This window comes from Brassica napus, chromosome C5 (assembly GCF_020379485.1).
Source record: "Brassica napus cultivar Da-Ae chromosome C5, Da-Ae, whole genome shotgun sequence".
Lineage (NCBI taxonomy): Eukaryota > Viridiplantae > Streptophyta > Magnoliopsida > Brassicales > Brassicaceae > Brassica > Brassica napus.
In genome coordinates this window covers 17,687,504-17,707,100 of record NC_063448.1, presented here as the reverse complement: position 1 = coordinate 17,707,100, position 19,597 = coordinate 17,687,504, and the positions used below count along the sequence as shown (strand labels likewise).

Below are 19,597 nucleotides of genomic sequence, written 5' to 3'. Positions count from 1 at the left end.
AATGAGCTTTAGGTAATCACTTCAGGTGATAATACCTTTTTATATATATTATTCTCCAAAACTTATGGATCTTTTAGAGTCAAGCTTTAAACTTAAAATCCTCAATATAAATGGTAATAAAATCAAAATATTTCAAATATATATAAATATGTATTAACAAAGGTGTCTTATTATATCAGAAAATAAATAAAACTTTCATAGTAATTATTATATAGACTATATTATTACTCTCATGCTTTTTAACAAAGTTTAACCTATCAATCAATTTAATGAACAAATTTATATCACTGCCAACTTCATACAAATTGATTTATCTAATCAAGTTTGTTAAACTTGTATATAAAGCATAAAAATACTTATCTTATAAACAGAAGTATATCGGCGATGAAAGTTTCAGCTGTTCACGTTTCTGAATTGGCTGATAACTTGTACATATCTTTCCGAGAGAATACACAATCCTGAAAACTTTAAATTTTGCTCATATAAACATGGCCATTACATTAGTAAATATCAACATATAATCCAAATTCTTTTATGATATTAGACCAAAGACTAATCGACTACAAAACTAACCGATTACAAATAATTTCTTTTATGATGTTAGACCATGAATCATAAAGTTTGTTTCCTTAATACCATTAAACCATGAAGCATATTAAAGTATAATAAGCAAAATTTAATTCATCAAATAACTATTATTCTTACATATAGACAAGCGTTGATATATATATATATATATATCATCGTTTAAAATGACTATATATATATATATATATATATTTTAGAATTTCGCAATTTTAAAATGAACCATTTATTATGAACTTCATAATTTAAAAACCGTTTACATTAATCATACAAGCAATAACAAGTAAATATAATGTAAACAAACATAAGGCGATGTTAATGCCAAAATATTCATCAGTGGTTCCTCCAACAAAAATAAAATACATAGCCGAAAAAATATAAATCGCACATAAAATTAAAGCTAAGCGACTCATCTTCATTGCGATTGAAAAACCGAAATATGGCGATTTGAAAATTTTGAGAGGAGATGAAATGTTTTGGATGAGTGAATGAAGTGAAGAATGAGTTGTATTTATAGATGAAAATACTGTTCATAGCCGTTTGAAAAAGAGAAAAATTTTGAAATTTTTTCTTTGTGACCGTTGGGGTTAAATCGAGTGCACAAAAAACCAGTCTGAAAATATCGTATTAAACGATCAATCAAATCTATTAAATTTCATAAAATTTTGATAAAAATAAAAATTATGGTTAATAAATATTTTTTGTTATGATAATAAATTATGCGACGGCTCAGCCGGTCAATGCAGAATAATAAATAAATTATACGGCGGCTCGGCCGACCAATTAGCAATAAACAAAATATAAGGTGGCTCAGCCGACCAGTTAACAACAAACAGAAAATAAAGGCGGCTCGGCCGTCCAGTTAACAACAAACAGAAAATAAAGGCGGCTCGGCCGTCCAGTTAACAATAAATAGAATATAAGGCGGTTCGGCCGACCAATAAATTAATTAAAATATTAATAAATAATATAGGCGGTATTCCGGCTATTATAACATAATATAAATAATAGTACATGCGGTATACCGACCATTATAGCAGAGTATATATGATACAATAAATTTTACCGAATTGCAGAACGATCGTGCTGATAACGTGTTATGAAATAACTTATAATTTATAGTATCGAGAAATTTAAATAAGAGTAGAATTTAATACCCGTAGGAAGCAAATAACACTAATATAAGGGAGAGAGTTTATTATAAGGAGGAAGAAGAAAATGCAATGATTCTTTGATTATAAACTCTTGTTATTTTTTTTTTGGTGTACAAAAGAGTGAGATGAGTGATGGTATTTATAGTGAACAACAATACATAAAATAACAAAGATGGTGTTTAATTTGGTAAATGAGTGGATGATCATAGTGCTTGATGAGTAGATGATCATAGTGCTTGAGTTGGTAAATGAGTGGATGATCATTTCAATGTTTATCTTATAACATAAACAAATTAGATTGCTTAAGAAAAAAAATAAATAGTAGAGAGCACGTGATTCCGTATCGCCCCGAGGTGTAGGTGGTTTTTTTTAGCAACGAATAATTATATTAAAGCAGCAATAAAGGTTTGGGCCCGAGGGCAAGTTCATCAAGAAGAAAAAAAACGATAATGGGCCTTAAGTGCATGTTTAGCTAAAAGATCAGCTTCTTTGTTCTGAGAACGAGTGATGTGCTGAAAGTGGGTAGAAGCAAAGAGAGAAGAGAGTCGGTCGATATCCTGGAGAATACCATAGATCTCTTTGATCTGGCTTTTGCTGTTGATTGCTCTGACGAGCATTGAACAGTCGGAGAAGATTGTGACTGAGTTGATTCCCGAGTGGAGTGCTTTCTCGATGCCATTGAGGAGGGCGATTGATTCAGCCACAAGGGGGGGGGGGGGGGGAGGAGGTGACTGATTTGACGATTTGGGATCCTGATAGGGGCGGAGGCGATCGATCAACACCTGCACGCTTCGAAGAGGCGTCTCAAGTGGCGTCGACGAAGCACGAGTGTTCGGCAATCGATCTCGTCTCCCGTGGTGGTACGATGCTGAGAGATAGATGATTACAGCTTTTTTAATTCTCCAAATCTTGGGCTTGGTCCCATTCTAGCGTAACTGATAATCCTTTTGTTGCTATCTCCACAGGGCGATTGGTCTTGGCTTCAAAGATTAGTCTGTTTCTGGCTGTCCATAGAATCCAGCAGATCCAAGGCAGTACTAGTGATCGGATCCCTGTTGGGGGAAGGCAGAGTGCTTGTCTGAAGCGAAACACTGCATATTTAAAGTTTGTGTCCTCAGCTATGTGAACTGGTGATTTGAGAGGTATCTTGCGCCAGACGTCTTTTGCGAAGGCGCAGTGGAAAAAGATATGCATTGATGTTTCTAATTCCTTGCAGTGAGGGCAGAGGGCTGCAGAGGTCATTCCCCTTCGTTGTAGCTATGCTCATATGGGTATGGCTCCTTGTATGATCGACCAAAGGAAGATTTTAAGCTTTGGGCTCATTTTTGCTGACCATGTGTCTTTTATCCAGCTGAAGTGCATGTCCGCTTGAGGGGTGGGTGCAGCAGGACAAGGGCCCGGCGGTCCCTTTGACTGTGCTTGCGCATTGTATCCTGACTTTTTGGAATAAATTCCAGATTGGGGTGGGATCCAGACGTGAATGTCCCCTGCTCCTTCCTTGCTTGACTTGATATTTTGGATCTGCGAGCTGAACTCTAGTAAGAACTGATCAACTCTAGTCTTGTTCCAATTGAGGTCGTCGATGAGAAGATCAGAGACTCTCAGGTCGAGAGCTGATTCATGAATTGGACCCATAGGCTTAGTACGGGTGTTGAGGGAGATCCATGAATCTTTCCAGACTTTTGTGTTCTGACCATTCCAAATGGCTTTTCCTAAGTTCTCCTGGAGCAAATCCCTTCCATGGAGGATACTTCTCCATCCGTGCGAGCAAACAGCTGGGAGCTGGACATCTAGAAAGCCCTTTTTGTGTCAATATTTACCGGTAAGAACACGAGCTAGTAAACAATTAGGGGAAGTTAGAATTCTCCAAACAACTTTTGCCAGTAATGCTTGATTAAATAGCTGAATATCTCTCAGTCCTAGTCCTCCGGACGCTTTAGGTTATGTTAGCTTGTCCCAGGCTACACAACACATTTTTTCTTGTCTGTTGAGTTGTCCTACCAGAATCGAGTAAGTGTTGATTTAAATCTGTTGCAGAGACTCACAAGAAGTTGAAAGCACGACATGGCGTAGGTGGGGATAGCTGTGAGGATGGCTTTGAGCATGGTGAGCTTGCCTGCTCATGGAGTCGACCAATTGGAAGCTCTCTGTCTGATTCTGTCTACTATCGAGGTAAACATGTCTTTCTTCCTTCTTCCAAAGTGTTATGGTAGCCCTAGGTATTTGCCTACACCTCCCTCTCTCTGAATTCCCAGGATTCCTTTAGCTAGTCTCTATCTCTTGTGGGGTCTTAACAGAGAACGTTATAGAGGATTTTGAGATATTGACCTTTTGACCTGAAACCTTCTCATAATCTTGTAGGATGTGGAGTAGGGCGGTGCAGCTCTCAGGCGATGAGTTGCAAAATATCATTATATCATCTGCAAAGAGCAGGTGGTTGACGCGGGGGATGCCTCTGGGTACGCGAATCCCTCTCATGGTTTCGTTTAGCTCTGCTATTCTGTATAGGCCAGAGAGCACTTCTCCATAAAGAATGAACAGATAGGGCGAGATCGGGTCTCCTTGCCTAATGCCACGGTGAGGTTGCATGTTTCCATATATTGAGTCGTTTATTAGAAAAAAGTAGGTTACGGTTGTGATACATTGCATTACCCAATTGATCCATTTGGAGTGAAATCCTAGTCTTGTCATAACATGTGATACGAAATCCCACTCTACCTGGTAGTAAGCTTTAGAATATCCATCTTGACTGCCATAGAACAGTGTATTTGAGCTTGAGAAGTCTTTAGATACTGCAGCACCTCATGTGTGATTAACATGTTGTCCGTGATTGCTCGTCCAGAGATGAATGCAGATTGGTTCTCCGAGATGATCGCATTGAGGACGGGCTTCAGGCGTAGATACAATATTTTTGAGATCACTTTATAGTAAACGTTACACCGAGCAATATGTTTGTATTCTTCAACACTCTTTGCACTCTGTAACTTAGGAATCCGCCTGACATGAGTTCATTCAAACTAGGGGACATGATTCCAGTTGAGAAGAAACGTTGGATCTCTTAGATGAATGAAGGGCCGATCACCTCCCAGTTGGAGTGGAAGAAGCTTGCAGAGAAGCCATCTGGGCCAGGCGCTATGTCTGCATGGATTGCAAACAGAGCGTCTTTTATTTCTGATGGCGTCGGATCTCTGGTGAGAATGTCGTTCCATTCCTGTGTTACACAAGGTTTGAGGGTTCTTATGATTGTGTCGTCTTTTTCATCTTTGTCGTTTGCAGTGAACAACTTGTCGTAGTAGGAGCAGACAAGGGCTGATATCTGGTCTTCTTCAAAGCGAGGTATTCCATCTTGATTCTCTGATACAATCAGTCTGTTTCTTGCTTTTCTAACTTTTGTGACTGCGTGGAAATACCCTGAATTGGAGTCTCCAAGTGTCAGCCAGAGTTGGTGACTCTCTTTTTTTCAATAGGCTTCTTCGGATTGATAGGATTTTAGTAGACTCTTGTTTATCTCTTGGATCATGTCTTCATTAGGATCGTCCCTTGTCATTTGATTCTCTAGTTCCTCTCGAAGTTCTTCAATTGTTTTTCTAATGTTTTCATGAAACAGCTTGCACCATTTGCATATTGCTCTTCGGCATATAGTTAGTCTTGCTTCAATTCCAAGGTACGCACAGTTTGTCCAAATCTCTTCCACTAGTGCCTTAATCTCTGTGTTTTCTTTTAGACGTCTGTCATAACAAAATAGATTGTGACCTTTCTTTTTTGTGGTATCCAGGAAGGAGAGGATAGGCCGATGGTCAGATCCTTTGTACGTGAGGTATTGACAACGACATGATGGGAAGAGTTCTGTCTATTTAGGGTTGCTCAGAGATCTGTCTAGGCGACAGCGCACTAGGTGATCTCCTCTTTTGCCTCTCCAAGAAAAGAGGTTGCATGAGTGCTTAGGTCGGAGAGGTCATTCTATGAGAGGAATGTTCTAAAAGATCCAAAGGTACCTTCCGCTCTCACCGGGCCTCCCTTTTTTCACTATTGTCGATGAGTTCGTTGAAATCCCTAGTTAGGAACCACATGCCTTTAGGGTCCGAATGTAGAGAGGATAGAGTATCCTAAAATGCATTTCTTTTTTACTGGTCTGGCTCACCGTACACGAACGTAGCTAAGAAAGATTTTTCTTTTGAGGTGATACTTGTGTCAATGTAGTTTTGGGAGGATGATAACACTGAAACATCAACGTCTTTCTTCCAACTAAGAATTAAACCTCCTCCTCTGGGACTATGTGGGGGAACAATAAAATTGTTTTCTTCTTTCAGCCAAGGGAGTTGTTTTCGAATCATTTCTTTTGTGTTTTTTTATTCCATCAGGAAGGTGATATCAGGAGACTCCTTTAAACGCTGGACTGTTATGGGGTTCTCCAGTGCACAACAGTTCCAGCTCAGCACTACCAAAAAGCCCGGGTTGGAGGAAACCGAAAATCTGACATTTTCGTTTCTTTTTGTTTTGAAGTTCCATAAGTGTTTCTTCCTTTTCCCACACTAATGCAGTTTCCTGGACTCTTGGATGTACTTCTTCCGTTTCCATTAGGGGGCTAACGATGATTGATTTGATTCTTGCAGTATCGACTCTAGTATCTGATGGAGAGTTATGGACTCTGGCTGGAGCAACATCACTGTAATAGGAGTCAAATCCAAGGTCTTCCTCTTCCCTTACTGGTGGGGTGTAGAGGACTGATGGATCTGGGAACAGGAGCACCTGTATGGAGAACCCTTGCACCGGAGGTGGAGTAGCTGGGTTACTCTCCGAACGCCCTGTGTAGTTTGAGGTGACTTGTTTATCCTTTGCGGCCTTGATGATTTCTAAGGCCGTTTCTTCCATCTGAACGTTTGCATCTCCATGTAAGACTCGGATTTTTAGAAATAAAAAATCAGCACTATATGAACGGATTTTCTAGTTAGAAATTCTCACACTAAAATCGTATTTTCTCTTATGTAAACATTTCGATCGATAACTATATTGGTTGAGTATTATAAATTTGTAAATTATATTCTTCTTACGTAAAACAGTTTACAAAATGCATGTATTATATATGATTGACTCCTAACAACATAGAATTGTGATCTATTTCAACTGCTAGTGAGACGGATATTTGAATCAAACGTTTCTGTTTAAAAAATCTAAACCATTTTATCTAACCATGAATATCTAAACCTGCTCCAATAATTTGGTTTGTTTGAATAGTCTTTCCCTTGCCACCAAAGCTTCCATATACTATTGCATTAGTCAATTATGGAGACAACAACAAGAAGTAATCAATTTTATATACAGTTTTATTTTATTCATAAGATTTTGCACTATGTTATCGTGAAAAGCACCGTTATTAATTTCTCCACCGGCCATTAGGATAAAGGCGCTAATTGGAAACATTTATATTCACATCATCATGGTCGTGTGCCGTGCCGTGTGCGTTAGAGTGAGAAAAAGGCTCACGTATAACTTGCCCCTTCGTACAATTTTGTCTCTTTCTCATGAACGTTTTTGGATATTTCTGGTCCAAGTGGGATTTCAACTAATTTTTTTGAAGTATATGTAGATGGTAAATTCGACCATCCCTCAAGGCCCGAAGAACAGACGGCCTGGCCCATATGAAGCGGAGCATCGGTTCGACGCGGCGGCTTGAAGGGTCGATCTCTCGGCGTAATGTGAGAGAGCTTTCGATGGGCTTCTCGACTAAACACCCCGAGGAAACGACTCCACGAGACAACGTGGGCTTCTCGGCCCAGCGAGTTAAAGCCCACAGAGACGACACAAACTAGGTCACCGAAGAGGGTGAGGTCAGCTATAAAAGGGGAAGGAAAGGCAACGTAGGGAGAATCCAAAAAATCACTGATACCCACTGGGCGGCTAGATCAGGGTTTTACCTTTGTTATCTCGCCTTGTTGTATCTCTCCGGTAAAGCCTTCGAGGCTCCGACACCTTTTCTTTCACGCTTTCCTTTTCTTGTAACCGACGAAACGTTCTTCCGACCATTAATAAGACATCTTTGTTTAAACTCACTTCTAAAACCGAACGTTCTCTCGTTCTATACCGTTTTCCGATCAAACAGTATAAATCGAACAATTTTTTTCTTCTTTTTTTTGGCATATCATTAGAAAGCAACATAAAAATTTTTAAAAAGAAGAATTGGTACGTGCGGGAGTTTCAGTTTCCTCTAGGCGGCATTTTGATTTTTTAACACATTAAAAATAAAATTAATGAAAAATTCCTCGTTATTATTCTGGTGAACCACTATCAAAGATATTTGTACCAAAAAGTAATGGAGGACACGTAGGGCCTAAGGAACAGACAGATGGTGTGTGGTTAAGAAACTGAGTCTCTCTCTTTCTCTCTCCTCCATGTCCTAACTTCATGTCTCAATACACATTCTCTTCAATACTCATTTTTCTCTTCTAAGTTCTGAGCCATCCTTTATATATGTCATCTCTCTCTACCTTCATTCGTACATGCATTGACAATTTACATGAAGAGGGAGAGAAAGAAACAGAAACTGGAGGTCAAGGAGGAGAGGAAAATGGAGGTGGCGGTGGTGGTGGAGCAAGTTGATGCGTTGGCTGCAGCAGCGACGGTAGCTGCGGCTGCGGCCGTTGAGGAGGAGGAATTGTGGGGAATGAGGCTCACGGAAGGAGACGTTGTGGTCGACGAGCTGATGACATGGAGCACCGTGTTGCCCTCATGTTGGAACGTGGAGTTTGTTGAGAAAAACTATGGAGTATTGTTCGAAGATGTTGTCTGGGAGGATGACCTTTGGAATCTGAACACTTCCACTTAGCTCCCTCCTCCTTTAGATAACATAAGACAAGATTGAAGTCGTGAGATTCAAGGTTTTTTCAATCGATTTGGTTGTTCGGTTTAAGTTTAAATGAAACATATACTGTATTTGTTTTGGTATGGTTTTTTAAGTTTTTGATCATGTTTTTTCAAAAGAAAATATCCTTAATTCGAGGTTTTGGGTTTTGTTTTTTTCTTGGTTTGGTATAAGTCCTTTTGGGGGGGGGGGGGGGGGGGGGGGGGGGGGGGGGGGGGGGGGGGGGTGGGGGGTAAGAACAGGAACCAAGTTTTTTATGTGTTTTGGATCGATTAGAAAAAAAAAATTATGTGCCCTATTGAAGCGGTTGCAAACTCAAAAATATACTTATATTTTTTCCGAATCCAGGATCATCTGACCCAAAACGATAAGAAAATTATGCCCGGGACTAATCCTGGTTTGGTTCTTAAAAACCGAGCCAAACCGTTCTACGACCTCATCTTTGTTCGGTTTAGATTTTCCAATGGCTAAACAATTAACAATAACAATAAACAGATTATATATTTATTTGTTCATGTCGAAAATAGAGCTTTTGCTTTCTTTCCATGGCTGCTTTACTATATCTTGAAAGCATGAAACGACAAGCTTTCTACTTAATGGAGTTGAAATCCCTTGTAAACACGTTAGCTCTGCTAAGGGGTGATTGCGGGCGAGAACAAAATAGATTGTTCACATTAGGTCTTTGAGTATATATTAACCGAACATCCTATACATAAATAGTCATTCTGGTTTACTAGCTCGTAGTGCGCATCTCAAAGATGGCGTCCTTTCACCTTTGTCAGTTGTAAGTAGGTCATATTTGTAAGCACCACCATGCCAATCATCGACACTGCACCGGCTACCAATTAACCAAGATTTGTCAAGATGAATTCCCGTTTTATTACTTAAATTGCTAATACCTTGCTTCCACGAATTCTAACAACCACAGCAGCATTCACCACGTTTAAATTAATAAAAATCTTTTTAAATCCATTCTGTGATATTATTTATTTCAGCTGGTGGAGCTTTTTTCAAGATGCATAAATTTACATATTTCACACTCTTTAGTATATGGGGTCGATTGGTAATGGATGTAGTTTTAAAAAAATTGCTGTAGAAAGATTTTTTTGGTGTGGCTTTAGATTTTATTGGCTAGAATTTTATGGAAAGCTCCAAATAATTAATCTGGATTTTTGGCTCTACAGAGCACTTGTACAACTGTAGGTTATTTCAAAAGCTGTGATTTTGAATTTTTTATTAAAGCTTGATTGATGTAAATTTAGTGCTGTAAAAATAAATGGGATTGTAGACAGCACCTACAACAACTACCAATCACACCTTTGTTCTACAAATTAAACCTCTCATTACTTTCATTAGTTACTCTATTTCTGGACTGAAATTAACCAGCAGAAATTCTCCTAAAATGTTCAAGAGAGATTAACTCCAGCCATGCATGTCTGTAACATATCTCACTTATTGTAAACAAAATTTGGTTCAATCATAATTATACATTTTGCTACTTTATATGTCTTTGACCTGTGAGAATCTATATATCAGTAACCATTTTTACATCATACTCCCTGTTCCGAAGGAAGCTAGGTTTATACTCAAGCCATTCCTTTTTAGGAGCCAAGTGAACAACGTCTAATTACTAAAATTCATTGACCATTTTCTTCTTCCAAATGAAATAACAAGTAATTAGGAGTAAGGGGTTGTAGCTTTAGTAGGGCTTGAACTTAACAATAAAACCATTATGAGCTGTATATTTTAGCCATTAAACGATAAGCTCTTGTTGTCCGAATTTTTATATGCAAGACCGTGCTTGATTTGCTAAGAAAGGGAATTTTAATTATATATATAACATTATAGGCATCCAACCCCCAAAGATGTTATTAGTTGGATTCAAATATTCTTAAAATGGTGTTCAAGAAGACTGCCACCCATTACAGTGAAAAACGTTAGTTGTGGGAGCTCTGCAAGAACGGATGATTAGTAAATATAGTTATTTATAATAGCCCAAATAGTTATGGTCTTATGGACACTCTGAATTTGATCATACATTTCTTGTTTTTTTTTTTTTTTGATCAAACATTTCTTGTTTTTAGTTAATATTTTTATATCAGACATGCCCGTGTGACCATTTGACTCCTTGAGCAGACATACCTGTTTGTAAGGAATATACTAACATCTGTTTGACTCCGATTTAACGAAGTTTATTACCACATACTAATTTGTTATATATTTTAACCTCTTCGATAACACGATCATATAGATTAAACAGCTTTCGTTTACACTTTGTGTATTACATTATAGAATATGCTTCGCGTGATTATAATCAACATTGCTCGTTCGCCTCCACCGATCTCGTCTTTAGTTTTGACCACACCGACACACTGAAGCGTAGGTTTTAAACTTTTCTTTTTGTTTTCTCTGTTCCTCTATTGTTGTACATTTTCCTCTTTACATCTCTGTCGGGTAGCTAAAAATATCAATTTTTCTGCCTAATAAATTGCATCCATTTAATTCCCAACGCTACAAAGTTTGCACCCATCTTGGGAATGCAACTCATGATTATGATCTTTTCAATGCATACATTTGTCGTCGACTCCATTATTATATAAATAATTATACATTATAACATTTGGATCATATTCTTAACTAAGCGAGGAATGAACAGAGGATATATCCAAGGGACATGCATGTGACAATATACCCAAATTAGTAAATCCAAAACATAATTTGAGAAAAATCTTATATGTATACGTACTGCCTACCTAAAACAGGTTGGTTATTTATATAAACTTTCCGTTTTGTAACTACAGACACCGTATATAGGTATTTCGTTTGAATGTACTTCTATAAAACAGCTATTTCATTTTAACATTTAAGAACAAAACAGCGAGATAAATAACGAGAGACAGACACTCACTCTTATTATAAATGAGCCAACGACAGAGCACGCCCGTCATCTTCATCTTCCCTCCCCCTGCTCCAAATCTCCACCTCATCAAACACACTGAAAGAGAGAGAGATGGAGTTTTCTGAAATATAACTCTCTGACCTTCTAGTCATATCACAAACAAATCTCTCACATTCGCTTTTCCTCATCGAAACATTCTCTTTCTTCTTCTTATTCGTCTTCTTTTTCTTTATGGGTTGTCGAGATGTTCTGTTGACTTTCTCTGTGGCTCTCTTGCTCATCTTTCTGTTCCAGGTCTGGCTTTTCCGGGAAGGACAAGTCCGGGAACTGTCTGAAGACAACCACCTCGGAAGAGACAGAAACACTCTTGTCTCCAAGAACAAGAAGGACGACGATGATGTTCAACGGCTCTTTCAAAGGTATTTCAAGGGATCATCTTTTGGTCTAAACAACAACAGTAGCACTCGGTTTGAAGATTCTGATAGAAAGATCCCTAGTTCCCCTGATCCCCTCCACAATTAGTTAGTTACTTTAGCTTCTTCTATTCTTTTATTTTCTTTTCAACTCTTAATTATTGTCCAAAACAATCCTTATATTCACCTCACTTTCTTTGTATGTATTTCTTAAATGGGGCCATTTTCTGTTTATCATTAGAAAATATTTTGATGGCCCAAAGCAATAAATCACTAAAATTTCAAAAGAGAGAACAGTTTATTAAATAATTGAATAACCAAAATGGCAAAACCTCTACAGAAAAAAGAAAGCTTGTCAAGAAGAAGATTAAGGGTTGTCATGACGAAGGACCTACCCTGGGTTTTTTCTTCTTCGCGTAGGACACACTTAGAGCATGATTCCCCATGGAACCCCATTAGCATCTCTTGATAACTATTTAAGTAATAAATTTTAGTTATGAACTTTAGCTAAGAGACACCTAATTTTTGTGCTCCAATTGTAGTTTCTTAATTAAGAATTCTTAAAAAAAATTATTAAACATTGCTTTATTAAAGATAAATTTTATTTATTAAATATAACATAGTAAAAGATAACATTTTAAACATAGATTTTAAAATAAAAACATAAAAACAAAGATTAGTAAAATAAACGAGAATAATTTAAAAGAAACACTCGAGCTCAGTTGTTGTCTTTATCACGTCCAAATTTACGCCATATATGTTCAATCAAATCAACTTTCACTTGTTGATGCATCTGTTTATCACGAATTCTACATTGGACACCCATCATATTGGCGATATTTGTAGGGATATTTGTAGAATACGTGAGATCCACATGTGAACTTCCGTTGCCTTCTCCTTGTTGGAACTATGAAACATCAAATTGAGTGTATCCATCTCGTTCGTCTTCTACTATCATATTATGGAGTATGATACATGCTGTCATAATCTTCCCAATTTTGACTTTATCCCAAAAAGTACTGGATTTTTAACAATGGCAAAGCGAGCTTGCAAGACTCCAAAAGCATGTTCGACATCTTTTCGGACAGCTTCTTGATGTTGAGCAAATAAAACCGCTTTCGGCCTTTGTGGTATTGGAATAAATTGGATAAAAATTTATCATTTCGGATAAATACCGTCGGTGAGATAGTAAGCCAAATGATACTCTCTTCCATTGATAGAGAAAGTGACTTGCGGAGTTTGACCTTTTATTATGTCATCAAAAACATGTGAGCGATCAAGAACATTGATATCATTTAAGGTACATGGAGGTCCAAAAACGCATGCCATATCCATAGATCATACGAAGCAACCGTCTCTAAAACGATTGTGGGTTTTCCCGAACCACGTGAATATTGACTTTTCCAAATGATGGGACAATTCTTCCACTCTCAGTTCATACAATCGATGCTTCCTATCATCCCGGAAAATCCACGATGCTCTTCAATATCAAGTAGGATCAGCCGGTGTTGGTTTTCTTAGATACTCATCGCCGAATATATATATTATTCCTTCCATAAAATTATCCACACATGACCGAATAGTAGTTTCACCGAGTCGAAGGTACTCGTCAACCGTATCAGCCGCAGTACCATATGCCAAGACACGAATAGCTATTGTACACTTTTGAAGTGCAGAGAGACCAAGCCTTCCGGGACCATCTTTCTTTTGTCGAAAGAAGTGAACTTCGTTGGATAGTCGATTAACAATACACATGAACAATGGATTATTCATTCTAAATCGTCGTCGGAATAGATTTTCAGGATATGTCGATGTTTCACTGAAATTATCATTCCATAAACGTATATGGTCTTCTTCACGATTTCTTTCGATAAAAACTCGTTTTTTTCCTTGTCTTCCTTTCAGCTTCTTGATCACCATAATCGATGAAAAGATTCTCGAATGTTTGATCAAAATGTTGATCAAAATATTGATCAAAATTTTCATCAACATTGCCCTCAAAAGTGTTTTGAGAAGAAGATGCCATATATGTGATCAAAATGTAGGAATTGTTTTTGATTACTTAGTGAATAAAATAAGTGATAAAAATGTAGAAATTGTTTTTGATTACTTTGTGAACATGAGAAGAATGGAAGGAGAAGGAGAGAAGATGACTTTGTGAATGAAATGTTTGGTGAATACAAACTTTATATAGAGAAGGAGATAAAATGGTTACTAGTCCGTGACACAAGATGCCTCATTATGTTTTATTTTCTCACATTTTCTCACGTGTGGTTGCTTCTTAATGATTTACATAAGAATCAAGTCACTAGTTCGTGACACAAGAAACGTTAATGATTTACTAGTCTTTATGTGGTTGCTTCTTAAGATTACTTAATGTGAGTTACATGTGAGTTACTAGTCTTTATGTGAGTTTATGTGAGTTGATGTGAGTTACTAGTCTTTATGACTTAATGTTTCCAACGTAACACAAGAGAAGGAGAGACGATGACTTAATGACTTAAACATTCGAGATTCTTTTCAGAAGGAGATATGATGACTTAATGTTTCTTTACTAGTCTTGGTTCTAGTCCGTGACACAAGACAAGACTACACAATACTACAGAAGAATACACAAGACTACACAATATGACACAAGACTACAAAAGACTACACAATACGGCACAAGACTACACAATACGACACAAGAATCAGACGCTTCAGTACCACACACGAGAAGACCACAAGAATCAAAAGCTAGTCCGTGATTCTTCCACTCCCAATGCTCCAATCTGGCCTGAAAGTAAGGACATGCAACAAGTGATGAGAACAAGAAACGCGTGCATATCATCAATAACAAAGACAGGAAACACAAACACAAAAAAAAGTAGTCATTATCAATACCATAAGCATTTATATCATCATTAACGAAGAAAAGAAAGACAAACATAAGCATTTAGATTCAACCATAACAAGAATCAGAAACAAAGAGTTAAAATACAACAAACAACAACTCACGACCTCGACTTAGACATGAACTTTAACTAATTAGACTTTCACTTAAACAACATAAACTTAAGTGCAACCAGAGCTTCTTCAGAGCTCATTAATTAGACAACAAGTCATTAATGAGCTTCTTCTTCAGAGCTTCTTCATACTCAGCAAGCGGTTCGTGACTTGCAATTAGACTATCAAGTAGCTTCATCTTCAACAGTCTTTCTTTCATAGCCAAATCCTCCATCTTGATGCTCCACATACTCTGAAACTCAGACAGCGCCTTGCCCTCTGCCTTCGTCTTCTTATCATGCCCCTTTGCTGCCTTAACACCCAGAGAACAATTGGTTGCTTGATCATCTTCAGCAGTATTGGTTTCAGAGGCATGAGAGGTTGATGTTGTGCACCATCGTCACACTTCCTCCTTTTAGAGCTTCTCTTGGTTTTATAACTGGACATGTCACACCATTTCTGGTCATTGCGCAGATCCTTCCAATCATGTTCAAGGGTGAATTTCTTATTATGGTTGTTGAAGAGGATCTCATGAGCTAGTTTGAGAACATCATTCTCGTTTTGATCGATACTTCTCTCTCTGGTTGCAGCTTCATACGCTCCACAAAACTTGCTAACAAGATCATTGATCTTTTGTCAACATTGCTTACAGTGATTGGCCTCCATGTGTTCACTGCCTGCAATCTTCGGACTTGCCGCAAAGTATGCAGCAATTCTTTTCCAGAAAGCACCAGATCTTTGCTCATTCCCTACAACAGGATATTTTCTCGTGTTTAACCACAAGCTGATGAGCACTACATCATCTGTTGGCGTCCACGTCCTTTGTTCTCTACGCTCTGCAGGAGGCTCTTCACCAAAGTTTGAAGCTTCACTTCGTTGAGTGCCAAATAGAGGAACTTGTGAGAAAGATAGTTCGACACTATCTTATCCTAAACCAAAGACAATATTTTGTTGACTATTAAGAAGTTCAACAAAATTATAAGTGTGCTTAATATATGGATTGGAATCCATACCCGCAATTTCAAAGAAGAGAGGGTGAGTAGAAAGAGAAGAAGGAAGAGAAGAGCAATGGTTTAAAGATGATAAGATAGAGAAGAAGGAGATATGTTTAATAGATGGAAGAGAAGAGTAACCAACCATAAAGACTTGACATATATCTAACACATTCATCACAACCTATCAAATCAACTTTGACATCACAACCAGAGCATCGATTTCTATCTAAACAAAACTTATATTTATTACCTAACACAACCACTATCTACCACTAACCAAAACATTTATTACCGAGATTCAACCATAACCAGAATCAAAAGACTTTAACCAATTGAACAGAAAAAGGAGAAATGTATTACATGTATTGCTCTTCTCCTCCTTTTTTGTTTAAAGAACTTCGTTCTTCTCTCCTGAGCCATCCTAATTAAGACAGAAGACAGAAACATATCAAATAGAATTTATCAAACATCCTTAAATTGATCAAAACCGTTCTTCATTCTCAAGAATCTACATCATGACACCAAACAACCTAACGAGAAGCTACTAAACCAATAAGAACATAAAGTAATAGACATGATGATCAAACCTGAGTTTGGATAAAAGATCGATTCTCTCTGCAGAGAATTTATGATTGTCTCTTCAATGGACTTCCATCTGCAATTGAAGAACTCAGAATTAACTTACAAAACTTGTGACACGAACAAAAAGAGCACAATCTAACACATGCTTAAACCTTTCAATTCGACTAAGCCAATTGAGGATTCAAAAAAAAAATTACATAGTTTTGCCTTTCGATTGGACTGAGCAGCAACCGACGATTTTCGTCGTTGTCGAGGAGAACCACCGCCGATTTGCTTCGTCGTCGAGGAGAAGAATCCACGATTTTTTCGCTTCATTGAGGAGAAGAACCGACAATTTGATTCGCCTGAGCAGCATTTGATGATTTTTATCGTCGTCGAGGAGAGCCACCACCGCTGATTTGCTTCGTCGTCAAGGAGAGCAACCCACGATTGTCTTCGCTTCGTCGAAGAAAGGAACCGACCATTTTCTTTGTCGATTCGAAACTGATTTTTTCTCCCTTCGTTTTCTTTTCCCATATGATATCAAGCTGACGCGTGTCCTTTAAGAAACGTCTCTTCTGTCGCTTAATTAAGAGTCATTGCTTAAGGTAATTGCCAATTTTTCTTTTTTAATCCTAATTAACTAAAAGACCCACCTAAGAAACCCCAAATGACGTAAAAGTTGTCTCTTTAACGTTAAGAAATTAGCTATATGATAAAAGGGAAAAGAAAGTCTTCGATGAGACAGTAACGAAGAAAGGTTAACTAGTGTCGAACATCGCATCAATTACGTTATCAAAAAAGTAAAACACTGCATCGGTTACAGTAGCAGTAAACCAAGCATAGATAACACATGATACGCATAGAACCATGTTCCATGAGTATTGCTGGGACATGCAGACCCAAAAAAGGGAACATGTACCTGTGATACTTGTAGCAATATTTTAGGTCGAGGCGTGTGGGCAAATAGTGACTCCTCTGAGTGGATCAATGCCTTAGATGGAATTGAGCGATGTGCCCAATGTCAAAGTAACCGTGCAATATAAATTTTTTTTTTTTGAAAAAGGGTTTAACCGTACAGATAATTGATAAATACTTAAGGCCATATACTACATAGACAAGAATTAACCCTAATATATATTTTTCTGAGAAAGTTAACCCTAATATTTTCTGCCGTGAAATCGACACCTACAGCCTGCGCCTAGCTCAAGGTCATGCAGTCCTCTGATGACTTATTCCAGAATGTACTCTTTTTAAGGTTTCGTATTTTCTTATTTAACCAAACTCTATAATTTTTAGATGATTAATCTAAAAGCATGGTATCCTTACATGTCTCTTCAAACTTTCCACCTGTCAGGAAGAAAAACACAACTAGCAATTCATAGTGAAATAAATCCCTTACAGCATCATTATCGGTGAAACCCTTTTTTGGGTTTCTAATTTTTTTTTTTTTCTCGGCTGATTTAAAAAAAAAAAACAATTAAAAAATAAACCAATCGCAGGTCGTCACGTGTCGGTGGAGCCCGCGAACAGTTGACAAAACCCACCACGATCGTTTCTTCATTCAAGCTTTTTGCAACCGGGTTTTCAACTTTTGTGGGACCCAAAACCTTTAAAAGCCTTTTTGGAACCTGCAGTAATGCTGCTTTGGTTATAATTTTAGTAAAAGAAAATGTAAGATAGGAAAGCTAAAATGGCTATGATCCACCTGATCATACAAGATGAAGAGAGCCGACGTCCCTTTGGGCTTTGATTTATTTATGGGTGAAAAGCTAAAATTTACCTCCAATCACTCATTTTCGGACCATTTATTACTCACTGGTCCATGAAGTTTTGTCTTAATATTCTTTTGGTAAGCCCACGTACGTAGGAAACTATTATGGAGTTCGGGCAGGTTGCCGCGGGCTTAGTGGAAGAAGTTGCATAATCCAACTAGGCTTTATATAGTTGTAATTTATGTCTATGTAGGAATATTTAAAAGAACTGAGCTGACAAAAAGAAAAATTAAAAGAACTGATTTGTTTATGGGAAATTAGTAGGTGAGATAGCCAACAAGAAAAACAATAATTCATTATCTTACTAAAATTACACACTCTCTCCTTCTCTTCCTATCTCTCTGCCTTTTCTCTAAAAAATTAGTTTCTCTTTTTTGTTTGTTATTTCACAAATTAGCCGATTGTTTATCTATATCATAATGAGTACGGAAAAAATGCAAAGGAATAAAATTAAAAGAATGAAAAGAAAAATGATTCCCTATCAATTTTAGTGAGAAACAAATTTGTTCTATATTCCTCTAAAATAAAAAGAATAAGAAGGAATGCAAAGGAAAAATAATTCCTTGTAAATGGTAAAGCAAATTAAGAACAGTAAAAAATGTATTATTACTTTTCATTTTTTGGTCACTAGTTACACTCAAAATCAAGATGTCTTTTCAATCACTTGTTTACAAAATTCATGATTAAACGTGTTTCATCTAGAATAATGGAATAATGTATAATTTATCGGAAAGCGATTCACGATACCATCGGCAAAAACAAAGAAAAAATCATATGGTAATTGTACAGTAAGTAAATAAATCTCAGACTTCCAAAAAAATAAAGATATCGATCGCACATAGTATTTACGGACCGAATAAGTGAGCCTAAAGCCATTAACTATGGGGACGTTAAAATATATGTATTACTTTTTGGGATGAAATTGAGTTATATGGCATAAGTCTGTATTTTATACGCTCTTCAATTAAAAAGATGTCATTTTGACATTTTCGCATGGATTTTTATAACATATATTAATATATCTTTATTTAATTTATAATTAATTAAATGAAAATAATTAAATAAAAAGTATTAGTCATTCTGAAGGATAATAAAAGATAGCAAGTGTAAAATCATATAGAATGGCATTTAAAATAATGACATTTTTTTATAAAATATGAGGAATATACACTTCAACATAATCTCATTTTAGCATCACTAGTCGCTTACCAATGTCTAATAGTATAGTAATGATTATAAGCCATATGGATTATAAGAAGAAGTAAATATATTATGGACGGGTCCTTATGAAAACATCATAGGATAAAACGGGAGATGCCAAACGGGGTTCAATCAGAATGACGGTCCCTCACGTTATGGAATTTACTCATT

The 19,597-nt window shown here is 37.1% G+C and overlaps 2 protein-coding genes across 2 annotated transcripts; both read left to right on the top strand.

The window, feature by feature from the left end:
- Positions 1-8,050: 8,050 nt before the first annotated feature.
- LOC125587816 lies at positions 8,051-8,775 on the top strand. Its single transcript, XM_048759032.1, has one exon. The coding sequence runs from the start codon at positions 8,254-8,256 to the stop codon at positions 8,560-8,562; it is 309 nt and encodes a 102-aa protein (XP_048614989.1). The 5' UTR covers positions 8,051-8,253; the 3' UTR covers positions 8,563-8,775.
- Positions 8,776-11,509: 2,734 nt separating this feature from the next.
- LOC106399625 (CLAVATA3/ESR (CLE)-related protein 43) lies at positions 11,510-12,150 on the top strand. The gene has a single exon (XM_013840087.3). The coding sequence runs from the start codon at positions 11,729-11,731 to the stop codon at positions 12,017-12,019; it is 291 nt and encodes a 96-aa protein (XP_013695541.1). The 5' UTR covers positions 11,510-11,728; the 3' UTR covers positions 12,020-12,150.
- The last annotated feature ends 7,447 nt before the right edge of the window (positions 12,151-19,597 follow it).